The sequence below is a fragment of the Dendrobates tinctorius genome, unplaced genomic scaffold (assembly GCF_039654945.1).
Source record: "Dendrobates tinctorius isolate UK_male_01 unplaced genomic scaffold, ASM3965494v1 ptg000143l, whole genome shotgun sequence".
Taxonomy (NCBI): Eukaryota; Metazoa; Chordata; class Amphibia; order Anura; family Dendrobatidae; genus Dendrobates; species Dendrobates tinctorius.
Window position 1 is genome coordinate 33,428,307 of NW_027361810.1, and position 24,703 is coordinate 33,453,009.

General features: G+C 43.7%; 1 protein-coding gene across 2 annotated transcripts in view; it reads right to left on the reverse strand.

Annotated features, from left to right (window-relative positions):
• IFIH1 (interferon induced with helicase C domain 1) overlaps positions 1-24,703 on the reverse strand; it is a 92,541-nt gene that overhangs the window by 32,392 nt on the left and 35,446 nt on the right. The window contains exons 1-4 of one of the 2 annotated variants that reach the window (XM_073545739.1): positions 20,914-21,493; positions 15,298-15,454; positions 10,889-11,050; positions 3,089-3,145 (exon numbers count right to left, since the gene is read on the reverse strand). In XM_073545739.1, coding sequence (XP_073401840.1) covers positions 3,089-3,145; positions 10,889-11,050; positions 15,298-15,454; positions 20,914-21,354 — 817 coding nt within the window. In that variant the 5' untranslated portion in view covers positions 21,355-21,493. Of the gene's footprint in view, positions 1-3,088; positions 3,146-10,888; positions 11,051-15,297; positions 15,455-20,913; positions 21,494-24,703 lie in introns of those variants that run through there. The other variant, XM_073545740.1, reaches the window with a different exon arrangement.

The following is a 24,703-nucleotide window of genomic DNA, read 5'->3' on the forward strand; positions in this document are numbered from 1 at the left end:
TTGAGGAGCTGAAACTCCTAAACCCTTCATCCAATTTTAATGTGGATACCCTCAAATGAAAGCTGAAAGTCTGAACTTCAACTGCATCTGAATTGTTTTGTTTATAATTCATAGTGGTAATGTCTAGAACCAAAATTAGAAAAATGTTGTCTCTGTCCAAACATATATGGACCTAACTGTAAACAGTGGGTAACTAAGCGCGCGCGGCTGGGAGCTCGCTGATCGTTGGTCTTCCACTGCCACACGCAGTAATGTGCACTGGCCAGCGGGAGACCAACGTTAAAAAAATGGCCCCGGACGTTCTTGCACGATCAGCGATACCCGGTGGGGGGGGGTCGGTCGCTGATGCGTGCCACACACAGCGAGATCGCTGGCGTGTCACAAAATCGGTGACGCATCAGCGATCTCGCTTAGTGTGAAGTACCCCTAACACTCTGATTGCTACTTTATTTGTTGCCGGAGATAGCTGAGCACAGCGGTAGCCCTACAGACACAGCGGAAGGCGTACAGACAATTAATGGAGCTGCAGAGTGCACGAGCGGCCAATGTTACATTTCGACACTGGGATGTTTGAAATAACCCTTTTAGTGTTGTTACGACCATTCTACAATATTTCTTCGACAAAGTATTCTGCTAATTAGATTTCGGTGCCCAGGGGCCGGCCTGTGCACTGGGTCTCCTCCTCCCTGTCTCTAATTCCCTGACCCCTTTGCTGTCTCTGGTCTTTGAATGTCTGGTCATTGTTGAGATTTCAAAGAGAGCAGGCAGGGTCATTCACAGGCTGAAGGCAGGTGGAGGGGCCGGGAAATCGTAGACAGGGAGGACAGTGCACTGTCCGGCCCCTGTGCACCAAAATCTGATTAGCAGAAAACTTCAAATGGTGATTACTGAAGAACAACAAATTAGATTTCTTCACCAAAGGTATCAATTTAATCTGCATTATAGCATCATGTCTTTACTTTACATTACAAAATCGTGATGATGGATTTTCTTTAAAATGAAGCTATCCAATAAAACAAAACACATTACATTTGGAAAACTGAGGAAATAAACGTTGAATGCTGACTAGCCAACTACGCTTGTAAAAAGTTATGTCCTGAAAGGACACAGGGGTTATATGGAAAGAAGTTTAGTTTCGTAACTCACTTCCTATAGACGTTTTTATATTATTTTGCAACTTATTCCACACTCTGGATACAGATTGGCCAGATTATTTCTTCACTGTTCATATTAAGTAAATTGAATCTACTCTATTTCCAGCGGACGCTACATAAGGACAAAATATACACGATAGTGAATTGAAAAAATGTTTGTCGCCTTTCTCCCCTAAGATCCAGTTGTTTTGTCTGCAAATAAGCTGCTGAATTCCACGTGCATCATGCTGCAGCGGTCACGTACTGTCGTCCTCCTCTATCTTCAACTCATTTCTAATGTGGCTCTGAAGAGAATCCCCGAGCAACGTCATTAATTTGGACTTGAAGGGATTGTCCACTACTGGACAATCTTTTATTAATTTCCCCTGTGTGCTGCAAGAAAAAAAAATCGTATACTTCCCTATATTCCATAAAAGTGTTTTAGGGTATATGCACAAGACATATTTCTCACGCAGATTCTGTCACAAAAAATGCCTGAAAACACTCGAAAGAATGAACATTTCTGTGTAGAAACAACTTGCTGTTCTTATACTCAGGCTTCTGAGCGTCTTTTAATCACTTCCGGGTTCTAAAAACATAAAATGGCTAAAAGAAGTGACCTGTTCATTGTGGAACTCAGTGTGCTCATAGCCTTAGGGTATGGTTCACACATGGAATTTTTGCAGCGTTTTTTTTCTGAACCAAAATCCAGAGTGGTGGCAGGAAAATTTACAATATGCGCATTTTTGTTGCTTTTGCCACTTTTTTTTTTACAGTCGATTTTTTTAACGTTTCTACTTTTGTTGTGTGAATTGGTGAAAAACACTGCAAGAATTGACATGCTACAAATGTCAACAAAATGCCCAGGAGCTCAAAAAAGTAAGGAAAAAAAATGCAGCCTCAGAATGAGAGTTTTGAAATCTAATTTACTTTGCTCGTATTGTAAAATGCAGCCACAGAACAAAATGCACCAAAAACTATACATGTGAATATACCCTTAGGGCGCAGCCAGATGGTGGCATAACATGGATGACAATCGCATTGCAATGCGTGGCCTGGCTGTCAACTCTTCTGACCCAAGGGTGGCAGATGCATATAAAAAAAAAAAACGCCATTACGCTTGGGTCGGGAGGGCCGCCGGCCAGTCGGAGCACTGCAAGGCAATCGTCATCCATGTTATGCGGCCCTTAAAAGGCTTTTTCCATAATACTAAGAGATGGCATATTAGTAGGTTATGACATCACTTAGGTTCTGTTCTGCCTTGTGGTTCCTGTGAAAAACAGAAACTACAGGCAGAATTAGATCCACTGTATGGCCCTTCATGCCATTTAGGTGAAAGAATAGCACTGTATGCTACGCTATTCTTCCTGTGATATAGGATGGAATCCATAATTGTTCTTGCTTCTAAGCAAGTCTCCAATGCAGATGTGAAGATCACATTGTCGATCAATGGGGTCCCACTACCAGGACATGCATGAGACATGCAGCTGCAGGGACTAGAATATATTATTCGAGCACGCCGAAGACACTCGGTTAGCACCCGAGCATGCTCACGTAACACCTTAGGCCTGTTTCACACTTCCGTTTTTGACCATCAGTCAAAATCCGCCGTTTTTTTTAAAAAAAACGGAGCCGCCATTTTTTTTTTGGCGGATCCGCTTTTTACCCCATTGAGATGCATTACCGGCGGATCTTGACGTTGGATCGTTTTTTTTGCGGATCCGCCAAATGTTTTGCGTCCGCCGTCATGCCCGGACAGACCATGCAACGTTTTTTTTCCTGCAGGATCCGCATTTAAGAGTGCGCGTGCCCGGAGGAAGGAAGTCAGCCGGAAATTTAACCCTGAAATTTTTTCTCTCTCTCTCTCGAACACGTTTGCTCATCACTACATTACTACTAACATAGTTTGAACTGGTGAACAATGGAAACATCAGTGCATTAGTATTAAGTTTTACCAGGTTCCCTGCAGAGGTCGGGGCTTTCCATCGACTTGTTTAGACTTGCATCCAAATCTAAAAGAAAACAAAAAATTGTTTGATTGCAAATTTTTTAAAAAAAGCATAAAATACAAGAGCACCCTGAGATGAACTTCGGGGAGGGGTGCAATTTAGTTTTTGCTTTGCGTCAGTTGAGATGGGAGAGGTTTTCTATGTTCCCAAGTCGCGTCCCCTTTTCCTAAAATCTTTGTTTCTTAATTCTTGTTGCCTACAGTCAAGAAATATGACAACAGGCAGAAGACATGGAAACATTGAGAAAATATAGAAGAATTTATTGTTTTTATTGTAATTACAAACAGAATTCGATCAAAGGAGGATGACACAGCGCACAGAAAAAAGATTCAATGATTTTTAGTTTTCAGATTTTTAAACTTGTTTTTCTCTTTAATGTTGAAGGGAACCTGTTAGTCACTTGTTTAAAGATCCAGCTGGGGGGACTAGGAGAGACCTGACTAATCCGGCGCGGTCCCTGCCCGGCTTCTCCCTGCGCTGCTCTAGTTGATTGACAGGTCTCTCCCATTTGTGTACACACTGAAAGACCTGTCAATCACCTGGAGCTACTCATTAGCCAGCACCAGGATGCAACACAGATTAGCATCCATGCGCTTTCTGCTTTTTATCTCTGGCCCTTAGACTATAATGGCTTTCCATGTAAAAGACGGATTGAACAGATACAAGAAAATCGAACAGGTGAAATTGACAGGTGGAGTGGATATGGACAAACACTTCAACCGCTACGTACAAGCTCCAGGTAATACAGGGGCGTATTACAGCCCCCCCACAAAGCTCTGGTTTCCCCTGATCTTATATATAATTTTTTTTTTCCTGTTTGCTCCTCTTCTACAAACTGTACTTAGTATAAAAACGCATGACAGCAGCACCCCCTGCTGGTACATTAGAGATATTTTGGATTATTTTCATTTAGTTAACTTTATTTACAAAGTATCTGTCATGTTATCTCCACAGTATCACACATCTAATCTCCTCATGTCAGACTCTGTTCACACCTTCATTCACAGTTTTTGTCATAAAATATAACCTTTATATAAGGCAATGTGGCAAAGTACTAACACCACTAATGACCAGTGCAGACCCTTGGTGTCTCAGCACGGTCGCTCTGGTGGTCCCTGTCTTCTGGTCCAGTAGTGGTGATGCACTGTACATAGCAGAATCACCACTAAGGTACTCAGATAATATACAGCAGCTGCCATTGCAGGGGTTTAAAGGGAACCCGTCACCTTCCAAACGGCTATGTAAGTAGCATTTAAATCATGCCTTGCTGCCTTACTGAAACAGTGGCTGCAGGGTGAAAAAGACGCTGCATTCCCGCTGTAGCCTCTCGCTTCTAGTTACAGGGGCGATGCAGGGAGCTGTTGCAATCATCCCTCATTTTTAAGTGAGTGCAGCTGTAATCACTGCCTGGCACTTTGTTTGGTAGCCTGTTCTGCAGAGTATGCGTGCACTAGGTGTATGTAGCGTGTGTGTGCAGTATGTGTATGTACCGTGGGTGTGCAGTATGTGTGTGTAGCGTGTGTGTGCAGTATGTGAAGCAAACCCACTCCAGAATCATAGAATCGTAGAGTTGGAAGGGACCTCCTGGGCCATCTGGTCCAACCCCCTGCTCAAAGCAGGATTCACTAAATCATCCCAGACAGATGTCTGTCCAGCCTCTGTTTGTAGACTTCTATTGAAGGAGAACCCACCACCTCTCGTGGCCGCCTGTTCCACTCATTGATCACTCTGTCAAAAGTTTTTTCTAATATCTAATCTGTGTCTCCTCCCATTCAGTTTCATTCCATTGCTTCTAGTCTTTCCTGCTGCAAATGAGAATAAAGATGATCCTTCTACAATGTGACAGCCCTTTAGATATTTGTAGACAGCTATTAAGTCTCCTCTCAGTCTTCTCTTCTGCAAGCTAAACACTCCCAAACCCTGCAACCTTTCCTCATAAGACAGGGTTTGCAGACCGGTCACCATTCTGGTTGCTCTTTTCTGAACTTGCTCCAGTTTGTTGATGTCTTTTTTAAAATGTGGTGCCCAGAACTGGACACAATATTCCAGATGAGGTCTGACCAAAGAGGAGTAGAGGGCGATAATGACTTCACGTGATCTAGACTGTATGCTTAGGTTAATACATCCTAGAATTGCATTTGCCTTTTTTGCTGCTGCATCACACTGTTGACTCATATTCAGTCTGTGATCAATTAGTATACCCAAGTCTTTTTCACATGTGCTGTCGCTTAGCCCTATTTCTCCCATTCTGTATATGCTTTTTTCATTTTTATTGCCCAGATGTGGTACTTTGCATTTTCCCTGTTAAAAACCATTCTGTTAGTTGCTGCCCACTGCTCCAGTTTATTTATATCTTTTTGAATCCTCTCTCTCTCTTCTCTAGTATTAACTATCCCTCCTAGCTTTGTGTCATCAGCAAATTTAATCAGTTTACCCTCAATTTCTTCATCTAAATCGTTGATAAAGATGTTGAACAATACAGGGCCCAGAACAGAGCCCTATGGCACCCCACTTGAGACATTCTTCCAACTGGATGTGCAGCCATTTATGACCCCTCTTTGGTTCCTATCACTAAGCCGGTTTTGAATCCACCTACCAGTTGCCTTGTCCATTCCATACTTAGTCATTTTTTCAATAAGGATTGTGTGAGATACTTTGTCAAATGCTTTGCTGAAGTTAAGATATACTATATCTACAGCATTTCCCTGATCCACCCAATCAGTGATTCTGTCATAGAAGGAAATTAAGTTAACCTGACATGACTTATTAGTTACAAACCCATGCTGACTCTGTTTAATCACTTCATTCTTATCCAGGTACTTACATACATGTTGTTTAATAATTTGTTCAAAGATCTTTCCTGGTATAGAAGTCAGCACTCACCGGCCTATAGTTGCATGGGTCCACCTTCTTCCCCTTTTTGAAGATAGGTGTCACGGCCACGCGCGACTGGACACAGTGAGGGTTTAGGTGCAGGGCGAGTCAGGGTTTTTAGGTTCCTGATCGTCGCCCGGTGCAGAACCGACCTAGGGAACGTTAGGAGTGTAGAGACACTGACTCAGGGGAGTGCAGGAGGTCTCCACTTCCCCGTTTCCCTATCGCAGGGCCACCATTGTTAATGTTACCCAGGTTTCCCCTTTTATTGTTTAAATTCGCCTTACTGGAGGCGGGGTTTTCAGACATGTGTATTTCCGAAATTCGCCTGTTGAAGGTGGCGTATCCAGCTGCACGTTTTATTATTTAAATTCGCCCAACTGGAGGCAGTGTATCCAGGGTCACGCGTGTTATCTAAATCCGCCCTGCTGGAGGCACTGTGTCCAGTCGCGCGTGGCCGTGACAATAGGAACAACATTTGCTCCTCTCCAGTCTTCTGGGATTTCTCCTGTTCTCCAAGAATTTTCAAAGATTATGGAGAGGGGTTCAAAAATTTCTTCTGCTATCTCCTTCAGTACTCTGGGGTGTAATTCATCTGGACCTGGAGACTTGAATTCATTTAGGTTAGCTAAGTGTTTCCTCACTATATTTCTGTTTATAGATATCCTGGATTCTTCTATTCCCTTAATAGGACAGTGAAGAACAGTTGATGTTACATTTCCTTTCTGAGAGAAAACAGATGCAAAATAGGAACTTAAAAGTTCGGCCTTCTCAACATCCTGTCTTACCATTTCATCATTGTCATCCTGTAAAAATGCTATAGCATCTTTGACTTTTCTTTTACTTTTGACATATCCCCAAAATCCTTTATTATTGCTTTTGATGTCTCTTGCAAGCCTCAATTCATTCTCAGCTTTAGTAATCTGATTTGTGCCCTGCAGGTTCTGCAGACAGCATTATATTCTTCTTTAGATATGCCTCCCTCTTTCCATTTTATAAACATTTCTTTCTTCCTTTTTAGCATGTGCTTAAGTTCTGTGTTCATCCATCCAGGTTTCCTTAAATGCTGCCTGTTCTTCCCTCTTTTCGGAATTGTTAATTGTGCTTTGAGAATTATATTTCCCATCCTTCCTGGACATTTTGTCCTTAAGGATATCCAGCCATTGGATCCCTCCAATTCTCTTTCTGAATCCCATAAAATCTGCCTTTCTGAAATCTAGCCTTGACGTCTGAGTCTTCACAGGTCTTCCTCCTCTAGTTATCCAAAATTCTAAAATAGCATGGTCGCTACCTCCTAGGGTCCCAGCCACTTTTACTTCCTCAACCATTTCCTCCCTGTTTATAAGGATTAGATCCAAGGTAGCAGATCCCCTTGTTTTCTCCTCTACCTTTTGGAAGATAAAGTTGTCAGCAAGAGAGGATAAGAATTTTCTTGACCTGTTAGTTTTGCCTGAGAGAGATTCCCAACAAATGTCTGGATAGTAGAAATCTCCCATGACAACTATGTCATATTTTTTGGAGAACTTGGCCATTTGATGCATAAAGAGTTCATCCATATCTTCAATTTGCACAGGCGGCCTGTAGTAAATGCCTACAATGGTGTCCTTTCCATTGTTCTGTCCTTGTATTCTTACCCAAACAGTTTCCACAGAACTCCCAGTCTCTGAAGCTTGGATCTCTGTGCGGATATACGCGTTTCTAACATACAATGCGACACCTCCTCCTCGTTTATCAAGTCTGTTTCTTGCAAATAAGTTGTATCATTCTAGCCTTATATTCCAATCATGTGTATTGTCCCACCAAGTTTCAGTGATTCCAATTACATCATATTTCTTTTCCTGTGTTAGTAGTTCCAATTCTCCTTGTTTGTTGCCCATGCTTTGATCATTAGTATAGAAACATTTTAGTTTGTGATTGGTTTCTCTTTCTCCAATATTTTTATTATTTAGATTTTGTTGTCTTTGTTCTTTCTTCCCACTTCTAATGGCAGATTCTTTCCTCCGACTTCTAATGGCAGAGTTCTCAATAGCATTTGTCAGGTGTATGGCTTTTTCTGGCCTTTTGCTTCCCTTCTCACATTGTTCAAGTTTAAAGCTCTCCTGATGTGTGCAGCATGTGTATGTACCGTGGGTGTGTAGTATGTGTGTGGTGAATGTGTGTGCAGTGTGTATGTAGCGTGGATGCGTAGTATGTGTGTGGTGTATGTGTGTGCAGTATATGTGTGTAGAGCAGACTGTCAATTAATATGTAGGGGAGTGATTACACAGTATAGTGCACGGTGACTGTAACATCTCCCTGCACTACCCCGACTGGAAGTGAGCGGCTGCAGGGAGAATATAAGTTTAGTGCTCTTTTTCTCCCTGTGGCTGCTGCTCCAGTAAGCCTGCTAATCAGGATTTAAGTTATTTACCTGCAGAAAACCCCTATATCTGTAGGTAATTAACGTTTCTGGGAGTCACAGGTTGCCTTTAAACAAGTGAGTATTCAGCTGTTTCTTTTTAATTAACTTTCTTAAACATACCTTAACTTTGTTAGATCCTGGACAACCCACCATTCATGTAGTTTTCCAGATATTTTAGCAAAAACATCTGATAGTGGCGGTGCCTTATGCACAAACATAGAGGGAGACCTGTCAATCAAGGAGAGTGGAGCAAGGAGTAGCCTGTCTTGGTACAATATTTCGAGTGTCATAGTTCCCGCACGGCTTTTCAAACTATCACCGAAATGTGCAGCGTTTCAGAATAAAAGGTACACGGCCTTAGTCGGACAGGACTGAAAAAGTTGTTCCTCAAACCGTTAGGATCTCAGCTTCTTCTAGACTATGTACACAATATTATTTACACATATATATATATATATATATATATATATATATATATATATATATATATATACAGTACAGACCAAAAGTTTGGACACACCTTCTCATTCAAAGAGTTTTCTTTATTTTCATGACTATGAAAATTGCTATGAAAATTGTAGATTCACTCTGAAGGCATCTAAACTATGAATTAACACATGTGGAATTATATAATTAACAAAAAAGTGTGAAACAACTGAAAATATGTCTTATATTTTAGGCTCTTCAAAGTAGCCACCTTTTGCTTTGATTACTGCTTTGCACACTCTTGGTATTCTCTTGATGAGCTCCAAGAGGTAGTCACCGGAAATGGTTTTCACTTCACAGGTGTGCCCTGTCAGGTTTAATAAGTGGGATTTCTTGCCTTATAAATGGGGTTGGGACCATCAGTTGTGTTGTGCAGAAGTCTGGTGGATACACAGCTGATAGTCCTACTGAATAGACTGTTAGCTGCTTTTTTCTTGCCATAATACAAATTCTAAGTGAAGAAAATGAGTGGCCATCATTACTTTAAGAATGAAGGTCAGTCAGTCCGAAAAATTGGGAAAACTTTGAAAGTGTCCCCAAGTGCAGTGGCAAAAACCATCAAGCGCTACAAAGAAACTGGCTCACATGAGGACCGCCCCAAGACAGGAAGACAAAGAGTCACCTCTGCTGCAGAGGATAAGTTCATCCGAGTTACCAGCCTCAGAAATCGCAGGTTAGCAGCAGCTCAGATTAGAGACCAGGTCAATGCCACACAGAGTTCTAGCAGCAGACACATCTCTACAACAACTGTTAAGAGGAGACTTTGTGCAGCAGGCCTTCATGGTAAAATAGCTGCTAGGAAACCACTGCTAAGGACAGGCAACAAGCAGAAGAGACTTGTTTGGACTAAAGAACACAAGGAATGGACATTAGACCAGTGTAAATCTGTGCTATGGACTGATGAGTCCAAATTTGAGATCTTTGGTTCCAACCACCTTGTCTTTGTACGACGCAGAAAAGGTGAACGGATGGACTCTACATGCCTGGTTCCCACCGTGAAGCATGGAGGAGGAGGTGTGATGGTGTGGGGGTGCTTTCCTGGTGACACTGTTGGGGATTTATTCAAAATTGAAGGCATGCTGAACCAGCATGGCTACCACAGCATCTTGCAGCGGCATGCTATTCCATCCGGTTTGCGTTTAGTTGGACCATCATTTATTTTTCAACAGGACAATGACCCCAAACACACCTCCAGGCTGTGTAAGGGCTATTTGACCAAGGAGGAGAGTGATGGGGTGCTACGCCAAATGACCTGGCCTCCACAGTCACCAGACCTGAACCCAATCGAGATGGTTTGGGGTGAGCTGGACCGCAGAGTGAAGGCAAAAGGGCCAACAAGTGCTAATCATCTCTGGGAACCCCTTCAAGACTGTTGGAAGACCATTTCCGGTGATTACCTCTTGAAGCTCATTAAGAGAATGCCAAGAGTGTGCAAAGCAGTAATCAAAGCAAAAGGTGGCTACTTTGAAGAACCTAGAATATAAGACATATTTTCAGCTGTTTCACACTTTTTTGTTAATTATATAATTCCACATGTGTTAATTCATAGTTTTGATGCCTTCAGAGTGAATCTTCAATTTTCATAGTCATGAAAATAAAGAAAACTCTTTGAATGAGAAGGCGTGTCCAAACTTTTGGTCTGTACTGTATACGTATATATATACTGCTTCAGTGCAGCTACTTCACAATAGTCTACCGTTTTATGTATACAGCTTCTGTGTGACTTTACAGATGGCAACAAATACTATGCGCTGTATGATGTCTGATCCTTAGTTCATCAAATATTGCTTTCCATCTTTTGATGGCCCACTGTCTGCATAGAAGCTGTGTACACAAAACGGTAAGATATTTGTAATTAAGAATATTTGCAGAGTTGCTTCATTTTTGGGGGGGGATGTACAAGAGCAATAATCATGGATGCAAAAAAGCAGCTAAGCTGTAGCGGTCTAATGACTGTGTGGCCGTATGTATCACCCATTACTTACCTGACTGACCAGAGCAATCGAAATATGATGCTTCTGACATGCTGCTCTCGCCTGTCACTTCATGGCTGCCATCCTGCTGGTCTGTCCCTTCCACATTCACACTGTCATCTAGGCCATTGCTTTCTTGCTTTGCATGGGCAGCTTTCGCCTCCTTAATCCCTTCTGGTAACAAAGCAATGCGTAATAATTCAGTCCTCAGTATTCTTTAGATTTATCTTAGAATTCTACATTAGATTTACAGTGCAACCCCTGAGGATGCACGACACCAGGAAACAAAGAATCCCTGTTTCGTGCATCACTTCTCCAGGTCCTCCGAGCATACTATCCATCAGGAAAGTCCAAAAACAAGGGGAGAACTCCTGGAGAGCTGTCAAATCTCCCAGGCACCGAGAAATCTTTTCTTTTTTTTTTTTTGATCAAATAGATTTTTATTAATCAGAATTCAAAATACAGAATATACAGTAAATCTTCCACAAACAATAGATTAACAAATTGAACATCCCTGTTCCCCCCCCCATGTAGACAGCTTATATAACTCTTTTCTCCATAAGATTTCTCTTACACCGTAATTTACCATTAGTCATCCTTTTTACCCATATTGTCAATCAAACCATACAAAACAGAAATGTTCCTATGTCCGGGTATTAATGGTCTCTCCACAACACCAGCATTGTAAAATATAGCACATTCCCATCAGTTAACTGTACCGTATTGTAGCCAGGGATTCCACAACCTCTCATAGGTTTTAGAATTGCCTCTTTTAGCATATATCCTTTCCTCCAGCCGGATGATACAAGACACCTGTTTCACAAACTCTCTCCCAGAAGGTGGTTCTTTCCTGATCCAGTTCCTCGCAATCAGCTTCCTTGCTACATATAGTAGTCTGGCTATAGGAAGCTTTGCACTATTAACTATTTCAATTTCCTCCACATATCCCAGCATGCAGACCAGTGGGTTTTTGGGTATAACACTTCCGTAAGCCCCTTCTATTCTGTTAATGACATTAAACCAGAACGCAGATAGCCTGGGACAAGTCCACATCATATGAAGGATTCCGGCATCAGACCCCCCACATCATTTTAAACGACAGAAGGGGGGTACGGTACACACGATGGATCACATAAAGATGGGACAACCTAGCTGGTTCACTCATAGTGAGTTTGGGGACATATTCTAGGACGCTGTCCCAAACCTCGTCAGTCATCACCCCAATCTCTCCCTCCCATTTGGATCTTGCTTTAAGTTGGAACCCCATTAAATGTGTATGCAACATATCTTTGTAGGTGTTAGAAATTACCCCTTTCGTAAATCCAGCACCACCACATATATAGTCCAACACTATGTCAGATTGTATCTGCAGGTTTCTGGAAAGTTTTTGAGCCGTGATGGCATGCCGTACCTGACAGTAGTGGTACCATTCAGAATCCGGCAACTGAAACTCACTCTGTAATTGCACAAACGGTCTCAGCTCCCCGTTATCCATAATTTGAGACATTAATGTCAGCCCCCTACGTTTCCAGCCTTCCAAGTTTCCGAATCTCTGGGAGGTTACTATTATCCCATATAACTGTAAATCTAGTCAACCCGGTCACCCCTCTCACCCTCTTTAGTCTGTTCCACAGGTCTTGTAAGAGTCGCAGAGTGGGACACCCGTCTCCCATTACCCCCATCTTCCCATCCTCTAGGCCAAGTATCAACGGGCTTCTATTTAGTACGTATTCCAGCACTCCTCTGATGACGCCTGCCTTCTCTTGATTAGACCACCCTCTGAGATGTTGACTTTGGGCAGCTAAAAAATACAGTTCCGGATTTGGTAGTGCCAGTCCCCCTTCATCCTTTGGTCTTTGCAAGGTTTCAAGCCTTATTCTAGGTTGTTTCTTACCCCATACCAAGGCCCTAAACAGTGAATTCACCACTCCGAACCTTTTCTGCGGTATCCAGATTGGAGAATTGTGTAATATATATAAAAGCTTGGGCATTGAAACCATTTTAAGTAGATTAATCCTTCCCACCACCGACAAGTGTAATTTGTTCCAAGTATCCACCTTAGTTCTTAGAATTGCCATTAGGGGTACTAGATTAGTATTAAGGTACTCAGTCACCGGTAGGGAAACCTGTATCCCAAAATATTTAAACATTTCCACACATTGTAGTTTGTTGGCCCCTATGTCTTCCTGAGTCCATACCACCTCCTTGTCCACTTTAAATAGGCTTGATTTAGACCAATTTATGGTCAGTCCTGAGATCTCACTGAACCCCTCAATGGTCTGCACAGCATGATCCAATGAAGCCGAGGGGTCCCCTAGGAATAACAAAAGGTCATCCACATACAGGGCCACTTTTCCTCCCAATCGCCATATTGAAACCCCTTTATTGCCTTGTTGCGTGTAATAGCAGCCGCCAATGGCTCTATCGCAAAAGCGAACAGGAGCGGTGACAATGGACAGCCTTGCCTCGTTCCTCTATGCAGCTGTATTCCCGCGGACATTACCCCATTAAACTTAACTCTAGCTGTGGGTTGAGTATACAATAGTTGAATCCACGCTGTAAATTGAGGACCAAAGCCCATACTATGCAGCACTCTCCACAGGTATGACCATTCTACAGAGTCAAAGGCTTTATGGGCATCAAGTGAGGCTATCACCCTCCCACCTGGGTTATCGACTGGCAACTGCAGATTGAGATATAGTCTCCGTATATTGGCTGCTGTTGATCTGTTGGGCATAAACCCGATTGATCCATATGGATCAATGTATCAACAACACCAGTCGGTTCGCCAGCACTTTAGCCAGTATTTTCACATCAGCTGTCAGCAAGGATATTGGCCTGTATGAATCTGGAATTCCTGGATTCTTACCGTCCTTAGGAATCACCACTATCACCGCCTCCCGCATAGACGCAGGCAAAATCCCTTCTTTCATAGCCTCCTCAAACATTAGTAATAGCTTGGGTAGCAGAATTTCTTCTAGGTGTTTGTATATTTCCGCAGGAAGACCGTCTGCTCCCGGGGCCCTCTCATTAGTCATGCCATGCCGAGCCATCTCCAACTCCTCTACTGTGATAGGAGACTCCAACTTATCCTTATCTTCCATAGATAGTGTCGGAAGCAGTCCTGCTCCTAGAAATGCCTCCGCCCCCCTTCCCCTCCCATTCTACTCAATGAATAGAGGTTCTGGTAAAAACCTGCGAAGACCTCCTGAATTTCAGGCGTCTCAGTAACCCTTGACCCCTTTGCAGTATCCATACTATGTATAAATGAGCTGCCTCTCTGGGCTGCAGCTATAATCGACAATAGATGACCAACTTTTTCCCCTTCTTCATAGAATCTAATCTTCTGAAAAGCCTGCTTCTTAGTTTCTTTATCTAGTAGTAACCTATTGACCCTTTCATGTGCCTGCCTAAGTGTCAGTTGAGTGTCGGGTGTAGCGTGCTGTGCCATTTCTATTTTCGCCCTAGTTAGGGCTTCCCGACTATCCACCTCATCTCGCTTAGTTTGTGTCTTTCTCCTACATATATCCCTGTATAGAATTCCCCAGAGATATGCCTTCATGGCGTCCCATACCACCAGAGGATGAGCACTATCATCATTATGGACAAAGAATTCCCCAATCTCCCGCATGATGCCCTGCATATTTATATATTGTATCCAGGCCGGATGTAACTTCCACTCTCCCCTTATCCCCCCTCTCAAACGCTCCCGTTTAATGGACACAAGGATGGGACTGTGGTCCGAGATCACTCTCGGTAAGTATTGCACATCCCCCACCACTGCATTCATCAACTCATTAGCTAATGCCATGTCGATGCGGGATAGGGTATTATAAGAAGCTGAATAGCAGGAGAAGCACTGTTTCCCGTCATTTCTTACCCTCCAAATGTCCATCAAACCCATTTCCCGAACTAAATTGCCAAATGGGGTTATAGTGTCACTCAATACTCCCAACGGCCTCCTATTCCTGTCCCAATAAGAGTCTATTACATTATTATAGTCACCCACTACCAAAAGAGGCAATACTCCCCCTCTTCCTGAGAATTCCCAAGTCTCCCTCAGCTTAGTACTCGAGTAGGGGGGTGGTATATAAATAGCGGCAATGCACATAAGGTGGCCAAATAATTTACATTTGATGACTACACACTGCCCATCCGGGTCAATATGCACCTCTATTTCGAGAAATCTTTTCTAAATGTTTTTTTGATGCAACACAAGATGCTCCATCATTAGAAGCTCACATTTTCAGAGACTGGAAAATGGGTTCAGAAGGTTGCAGGGGAGGATTGCAAAAGTAGCAATGCCATCTATGCTTTGGTGGTGACCAAACAGGCACTGTGCACATAACTTGTTGTGGTCAAGATCAAGGTCAGTCCCTGATATGGCCAAGATAAGAAAACCAGTACAAATATCCAGTTACCTATGAATTCCTTATATGTGCCTCCTGTCAACTCTTCAATAAGTTCCTTTTTATTCAGGTCATGTAGCACATCCACAAAATGTTGAAACCAATCCTTCTTCTTAGTAATCCTGCTGAGAAGTTCCCTGTTGGCATCGTGATGGTGCTTTCCGTTTATCTTTTAAAAAAAAATGTAACAAAAAGCAACAATAATTCACCTATAAAAGGGGACTCAAAAACAAAAACTTAATTTATCAAAAAAAAGCGTAATGGGGATATCTCGGGTCGGTTAAAATTGGGACCACGACAAGAAATGCTTTAAAATAGTAAAACAATCATTACTTACTTGATGCCCCTGCCACTCCAGCTCTGCATCACCCCGATAGTTTTTGTGCAAAAGACTGCGGCGGCGGCGACATCCCGTGTACAACACGTGAGCGCTGCAGCCAGTCACTGGCCTCAGTGGTCTCTTGTCATCTACCTGGGCATTGATTGTCCAATACCACACTGCGACAGCTTTATGTTAGCAAACAGTGGGGGGGGTTTAGAGACTGCGTGAGGGCGGATGATGTGTCTTGGTGCCATATTACAAGTATTCTGCAAACTTGGAGAAACTTTTTAAACAAAACACACTGTGCTAGCCAAAATTTTAATCCCAGTTTGGTCACATGGATTTCATTGTGAAGGCAGCCATTCATTACATGGTCAGACATTGGTTTGAATAGCCGCCATTTAACGCTTCTTTACCGGGGCTTAGAGAAGCCGTTCTCGTTACCATCTTCTGATCACCGCACCAGCTAAAAATAAAGACAACCGCTGCTATCTGGCTCCTTGGAAAACTGCGTAATAAAATACAATTGCTAGTACTGTCTCCATAGTGGTTTACCACATTTTTTTTTCTTACAATTCCCCACTAACATTGCTACATAAATAAGCAAAAAACTCTGTAAAAAACTTTTGCAAAAGGATATTTAATCCCAGAACGTATTTAACCAAGAAATTCCTGTACAGAATAATGAACTTGGGGGAAAAGAATTACTCTAAGGACCGAGTAGTGTCGACTGTACCGCCATCCAGGGTTGCCAACCGTCCAGAAATTCGAGGACAATGCGTAAAAATAGGGTACTTTCCGTAAAAAAAAATTTGAGGCATCTGTGATTTTTTTTTTTACATTTCTTTTTTTTTTTTACATACATTTTTTTTTTTACATTCTGATATTCTACATATCAGCATTAGGGGTATAGACATGTATCATTCAATCTTATTGATTTATTATGGTTTTCCGATGTGTCAGTGAAAAATAATGTCTGTCTGTGATTTTTTGATAAACTGTCTAGAAAACATAAAAAAAGTCAAGTTGGCAACCAAACCAAAGATTTTTTTCTGCCTAACATGAAAAGCCAATTTCTATGTTTCCTAAATGTATAAGGCTTTACTGAGTACTGAACTGAATAAAGAATTCTACAATAGCAAATTTATTTGCAAACAGCAACATCTGCTGGTCATGGAAGATAATACCATATGTAAAAAAGAGCAAAAAAAATCCCGATCGTGCAAACTAATAGTACGGCAATCACTAAAGTTTTAAAGACATTCCATTGCTCATATGGTAATAGGGCACATGGACATCATAATGGAGGACCCCTGCTTGAGACGCCCTTCTATAATCCAGTCGCTTGGTACAATCGTCTGCTGTTGTGGTGGGCTTTTTATATGGATGATCAGAGAGGAGCAAACCGGTTCAAAGTAAATCAAATTTGCCTTAAATTCTACAAAGAATTAGGATTTGCCTGAATCTAATTTTTTTGGGGATTAGCTTTGAATGAATCCAGCAAAAAGGCCATGAGTGTTATGGGGTTTCTGCGACAGAGAGGAGCTGGAAGACCGTGGTGTCTAATTGCGCTCACTCCTGCGCTTAGAAGAAGCACTTCTCCTTCATTTTAATGGTGTTTATTTCTTCTGGCAGAACAGGGGTTAACCAGCCATGTTGGAGAGCCCTGATTTTGCAGCTGAGCTCAGTTAGCCACTCCCGTTCCTTTTTTAATCTGGGCTCCGATGCAAATCCTTGTCAGAGCTAGCATTTGCTGCATGGCTTCAGGAGGGAGAGGTGTTCGTATGAGGAGTTATCTATGACTGTTGCATGGTTTGTAAAGCCCCCGTTACACATAACGATGTCCCAGCGATCCCACCAACGATCCGACATGGATGGGATCGCTGGGACATCGTTAGGCTGATCGCTGGTGAGCTGTCACATAGACAGCCCCTCCAGCGAACAAGCTGGTTTCTAATGTAAACATTGGGTATTCAGGAGTCGCGGCTCTTGGATACCCGATGTTTACCTTGGAAACCGGCGTAGACGCAGGTTTCTAAGGTAAACATCGGGTATCTAAGGCCTGTGCAGCTCCTGGATACCTGCTGTTTACATTGGAAACCAGTGTTAAGCATCACTGATCGCTGGCTCCCGCTGCCACACGCAGCGATGCGCGCTGGCAAGCGGGAGACCAGCGTTCAAAAAATGGCCCAGGACCATCCAGCAATATCAGCGATACCCGGCAGGGTGGCCGATCATTGCTGGATGTCACACACAGCGATCTCGCTGGAGAGATCGCTGATGTGTCATAAAATCAGCGAGATCGCTGTGTGTGAAGGGGCCTTGAGTGTGGTAATTGCCTTCCTTTTTCTATTTTTGTTTTTTTTCCCCTACCTCCACTCCCTGCTGCATTCCTCTGTTAGCTGTGTCGTGACATTGAACCATTGGCCGTCACTTTGCTCCACTTCCTCAGCTCCTCGCTGGTTACCTCTGACTCCAGGCTCTTCTGGTCTTCTTGTCATGTAATACCCTCTTCTGCGTCTTCTTTCACAGTGCTGATGTTTCCTACGGGTCCTCAGGCGACGCACATTGTGATATCACAACATGCACGCCCGAGGCCTACTCAGGATGTTGTCTGCCATGAAAACTAGAAAAGACCGAAGCCAGATGGAGCCAGTGGTAAACCGAGTGGTTTACTGCCATGAAGACCAGAAGAGGCCGGTGAGTGGCGAGGAGAATATAATATTTTTTTTAAACCCTACATTTAGTATTCCCCAGGTTCTGCAGAGACCACAAGGCACAGTAATTCACACTTATTTAATGAAAAATAACATTCCTGACAAATTAAAATTTTGGCAGATGAAAACTATTCATTTGATTTGTTGCCATGTAACCTTAAAATTCCAATGCAGCAGGAGAAATGTCTGTCTGGTCACAACATCCCCTGGCAGAATTAGTTGTTTGCCAGACTTGCTGGGAGCTGGACCCAGGGCAATCGTTTGAGTAGCTTGAAGGGGAATCCGATCAGGTATATATGGCCCCAATTCATAAAGACACCTTGTCAGAAATTTTACTCTAGTCCCTAACTGGAGTAAGATTTCTGGTTTAAGGAAGACAATAGCTCATCATGAAGTAGACAAACTGTGGCGTCATGCTGCCACAGCTCCACCCATTTTGGGGTGAAAACACCAAAAACTGCAAAACTTTTGAGCAAAAATGTTGTGACTTTTTGCTAAAAAAAAAAAAAAAAAAGCAACATCATAACAGAATGCGACGCTCCCCATTATAAGTCAATGTGGAATGTCAGGCTCCTTTGTTGTGCGTCAAACAATACAATCTGCATACATTAGTAAAATGATCTATTAGACCTGATGAACCTGAAGTACTTACTTTGAAAATCCAAGTCAGAATGACTGTGTAATCCTTTTTGAAAGAAAAGATAACCTCAATCTCTGCCCACTTAGGTGACAGCTCCTCACCAGTGTCCCTTTTCTATGCAGCTGAATCTTCACCCACTCAGCCTGACTGACAGCTCCTCCGTGGCCTCCCTGCTGCTGCTGAGATCTCACACTGTACAGTATACGCTGCAGCCATCACGCAGAGAGGGCTAAAATTAAATACATTTGACCTCATGAGCGCTGTCAATCTTCTGTTAGACTCGTGAAGAGTTAATCTTAATTTCAGGATTATACAGCCATTCTGATAAAGATTTCCAATACAAGCACACCAATGTCATAAGTATGAGAGATCTATTTAAATAGGGTTTTCCAGACCTAGTATATTGATAATGTATCTTTAGGATACATTATCAATATAATATCAATATTTGTTGGGAGTCAAACACTCAGGACCCTTAGGCTACGTTTCCACAGGCCGGATTACATCAGGAATTGCTGCGGATTGGAGACTGTGTACAGCCGCAGCGTCCAGATGTTATAGCATAGTGGATGGGATTATATGAAATCCCGTCTCCACTATGCGTGCATGGAAGCATACGGAGGCCCTGCGTATCCGGACAGGCAGCATCAATAGTAAAAAGTTGGTCACACTTGTCAAGCTGACAAGTGTGACCAACCTGTCAATCACTTTTTCAAGCGATGCTACAAATCGCTTGGAAAAGCGCTAGCATTCTGCAAGCTAAAAACGCTTGTGTTTTGCAGGAAAATGCATGCGAATTCTGCATGCATTTTACCCACGGCGGGGAGATGCGGAAAAGCTGCGGACAATTCTGCAGCATTTCTGCAACATGGTCACATAGACTAAGGGTCCCGTTACACTTAGCGAAGCATCTGCGATCCCGACAACGATACGACCTGGTAAGGATCGCTGGTACGTCGCTAAATGGTCGCTAGTAAGCTGCTAAACAGTCAGATTTACCCAACGACGCAGCAACGATCCAGCGATCCGCATTACGATCTCGGCGGTCGTTGGGACCTTGTCACACAGCAGCGATTCTGACGACTCCTGCCTGCATCCATGATTTCTGAATCGCTAACGAGGTCGCTTGTCGGCGTCAAACACAGCGATGCATGCTGGCCAGCGGGACAACAGCGATCAAAAAATGGCCCAGGACATTCGAGCACGATCAGCGACATCGCAGCGGGGGCCTGGTCGCTGCTAAGTGTCACATGTGACGAGATCGCTGGCGAGGTCGCTGTTCACTGATCTCGCTAGCGATCTCGCTATGTGAGATGGGGCCTTTACTGATCAGATGGTTCCAGCTCTGATCTTTGTAAACAAAGATGAACTCCAGAGCGCCGTTCCCTGTGTAGTGGCCGGTCTGAGGTACTGCAGCTCTGCTTATATTGAAGTGAATAGGAGCTGTGCTTTCCGGCTCCGTTCACCGTTTACATCCGGCCAGCACCTGAGAAGAGCTGATCCCTGTGGGTGCCGGTGATCAGACCTGCCACAGATCTGATATAAGGACAACAATCGATATCTTAAGCCTGGGGAAAAAAACCTTTTTAGCCATACAAGCAGTTTGCATTGTGAAGATCCACTTCATGTTCTTTCTTTTCCAAACATTTTATTACTATATTATAATAATGATAACATAGTAGACTCATTGTCACTTTATGTTCTTTCAATCTTGTAAAGTGCTGCGGAATATGTTGGCGCTATAGAAATAAAATTATTATTATTCATTAACCATTGATATATGCATGCTTTAGAAATAATGAATTCAGCTTACTGTGACTCAGCTTTTATAGAATCCTGAAAGAAAAGTGTGTCAAGCAACAATGTGGACCCCACCTCCTCCGTGTAGCGCTGCACAATAGGACAATCGACACTAAATTCTTCTAATTTAAAAAGTTACATAAACTTACAATGCCGACATCCTCAGCGGTGCAGATTTTTTTGCAGAGGCACTTCGCAGTCATCTCTTTAGCGTCCAGCTTTTCGATTAGCTGTGGATATAGGTGAAAAATCAGCTCCTTACAGTAGTCTTGCTTCACCTCTTCCTGGGTGGACGGCAACTTTTCGGGGCTCAGGTACAACTCCGCTTGTTGGCATTCCGCCGCCCTAAGAGCGGTGACCAGCTCGGCGAACCAACCGCGCGCCCTGGGTTCTCTGAGGATCCGGTCTAGGAGCATCCTGGCCGCCTCCTGGTGCTCGGCCGCAGCTTTGGCTCGTAATATTTCCTTAAACTCCTGGTCCAGACTGAGCATGTGGTCCAGCACCGGTATCACCTGGATATGACTGCAGATCCTAGGTTTGAATGTTTCTATCATGTAGACATGGACTTCCTCACTATTATCAGGCTCCATGGCTGCTGTTCAATAATGTCACTAGCGTCTATAAAGTTACAGGATAGAGGAAAAAATTATGTCTTCTCCAAACTAGGAGAAAAGGACTATCAAATGTCTCTGCTGCAGTCTTGTAGACTCTGTTCCTGATGTCCCAGCCCCCAGCTTATATAGGAAGCAGAGGACGATTTTCAGTTTCGTTTCTCTGTTCCATTATCTCACAAGTCCTAAGTCCTGCCCTGTAGATCTCAGCTGGGGCTTTCACTCACTGCAGAGTCACCAGATGGAAACCAAAACTGCCTCCGATTATAGGAAAGAACTAAGTTTCTGTTATGATCCATAGACATTCCTCTAACTACAAGTGCAGCATTGCATAACTATTATTTATTTATATAGCGCCATTGATTCCATGGTGCTGTACATGAGAAGGGGTTACATACAAAATTACAGTTATCACTTACAGTAAAAAACTAACAATGACAGACTGATACAGAGGGGAGAGGACCCTGCCTTTGCGGGCTTAGGGTACCGTTACACTTAGCGATGCACCAGCGATCCCGGCAACGATATGGATCGCTGGTGCATCGCTAAGTGGTCGCTAGTGAGCTGCCACACAGGCAGATCTCACCAGCGACATAGCAGCGGTCGGGGGTCGCTACTTACCTGTCAGATGCGGTGATCCTGACGTCCTCCAGCCCGCGTCCATGCCTCACTCGTCGGCGCCACAGGAAGTGGCCGACGAGAAATGATCCAGGACGTTCTCGCGCGACCAACGATGAGCAGCGGGGGAGCGGGTCGGAGGTATCACATGCAGCGATATCGCTAGCAATATCGCTGCAACGTCACAAAATCGGTGACTTTACAGCGATATTGCTAGCGATATCACAGTGTGTAACAGGGGCTTTAGGCTGGAGTCACACATAGCGACTCACCAGCGATCCTGACGATATCAATGTGTCAGGATCGCTGGTGAATCGCTATGTGATCGCTGGTGAGCTGTCAAACAGACAGCTTCACCAGCGATCAGCACAGCGACACCGAGCGCCCGGCGTCGCTGTGCACGTTAGTAACCAGCGCGCTGATGCAGGGAGCTGGTAACTAAGATACACATTGGGTATCTAAGGGACGTGCGTCCCTTGGATACCCGATGTGTACATTAGTTACCAGCAGATCGCTGGTCTCCCGCCTGTCACACGCAGCGATGCGTGGTGGCCAGCGGGAGACCAGCGACCAAAAAAAAAAGTCCTGACCTTTCCATCAGCGATCAGTGATTCTGGCAGTGGGGCCGGTCGCTGATCACTGTCACACACAGCGATCTCGCTGGTGAGATCGCTGTTGTGCCACAAAAATTGTGACTCCGCAGCGATCTCGCTAGGGAGATCGTTATGTGTGACGGGGCCTTTACATTCTACAGGATGGTGGGGAAGGAGACAGTAGGTTGGGGGGTTTCAGTAGCTCTGGTGTTGGTGAGGAGGTAGTGGGGTCATTGCAGGCTATAGGCTTTCTTGAAGAGGTGGGTTTTCAGGTTCCGTCTGAAGGATCTGAGTGTGGTTGATAGCCGGACGTGTTGGGGCAGGGAATTCCATAGGACGGGGGATATTCGGGAGAAGTCTTGGAGGCGGTTGGGTGAGGAGCGAATAAGTGTGGAGGAGAGAAGGAGGTCTTGGGAGCACCGGAGATTCCGTGATGGAAAGTATCGGGAGATTAGTTCAGAGACGTATGGAGGAGACAGGTTGTAGATGGCCTTGTAGGTCAGTATTAGTAATTTGAACTGGATACGCTGAGGGAATGGGAGCCAGTGAAGAGATTTGCAGAAGAGAGAAGCGGAGGAGTAGCGAGGAGAGATGAATTAGTCGGGCAGCAGAGTTAAAGAAGTTGTCCACTACTATAACTTTTTTTTTTTCCAGAAATCTTGCTGTTATGTGCCACTCAAAACATCTATTGTGTTTATTTTAGCAATATTACCTTTTATCATGCTCTAGCAGCACATCCTCAGTGCTGGCTCCAGCTCTCATTGGGTTATTCGACAACTTCCTATCTCCTGACTTATTGTGCTCTAATACTACAAGTTCCATGATACATTGCACTGGCCTGTAAGCCAGCAACAAGCACACCCACTCCAAAACACACCCAAACCCCTCCCTCCTCTATCTTCAATCAGAAGTATCTTATTGTAAGGCTATGTGCACACGCTGTGGATTCTGCTGCGGATCTGCTGTGGCCCTGCGGGTCCGCAGCAGATTCTCCAGCGTCATACAGTACCATAATTTCAATGTAAAACAAATATCCAAGAAGTATCATTTCTCCTTGCGGAGAATAACATGCTAAGCATGTCGAGGTGAGGAGACTTAAAGCCGCAATGCTCCTCTGGGAAATATGCTAATTATGCAAATTGTCTCTTCAGAGAGGAAGAGGACTAGAACTCTAGTGCAACCTATTGGAGGTAGCAATCCTAAAAGTCAATGTTGACCCTTTAACGAGCCTAGTTACATGACTTAGGATAAAAGCCAAGCCAAGCCATCCTAAGTCATGTAACTAGGCTCGTTAAAGGGTCAACATTGACTTTTAGGATTGCTACCTCCAATAGGTGGCACTAGAGTTCTAGTCCTCTTCCTCTCTGAAGAGACAATTTGCATAATTAGCATATTTCCCAGAGGAGCATTGCGGCTTTAAGTCTCCTCACCTCGACATGCTTAGCATGTTATTCTCCGCAAGGAGAAATGATACTTCTTAGATATCGGTCAGACGCCTCTCTCACAGCCAAACCAGATCTTCTCCCACTTTGCACTGATGAGGGGCAGTACCCCGAAACACAGTGTCTGCAAATGGAGATTCTGGCTTGGCTTTTATCCTAAGTCATGTAACTAGGCTCGTTAAAGGGTCAACATTGACTTTTAGGATTGCTACCTCCAATAGGTGGCACTAGAGTTCTAGTCCTCTTCCTCTCTGAAGAGACAATTTGCATAATTAATGTAAAACAAAAAACGCTGTGCACATGCTGCAGAAAAATACGAAGCATAAACTCTGCGAGTTCATTTCTGCAGCATGTAAATTCTTTGTGCGGATTCCGCAGGTGAAATCCGCACGAAATCCGCAGTGAATCCGCAGGTAAAACGCAGGTCATTTTACCTGCGGGTTTTGCAAAATCCGGAAAGAAAAATCTGCAGCACAATCCGCAACGTGTGCACATACCCTAAAACACATTGCAAGCATCATGATTCAGCATGAACAAACACACTTTTTTAAAAAAATAATGAATATAAACCCATGTACATAACTTTATAGTCCTGAAAGCTATAAGGGTATGTGCACACAGTGCGGATTCTCCCGCAGATTTTTCCGCACAAAAACCGCAGCTAATGGCAGATGC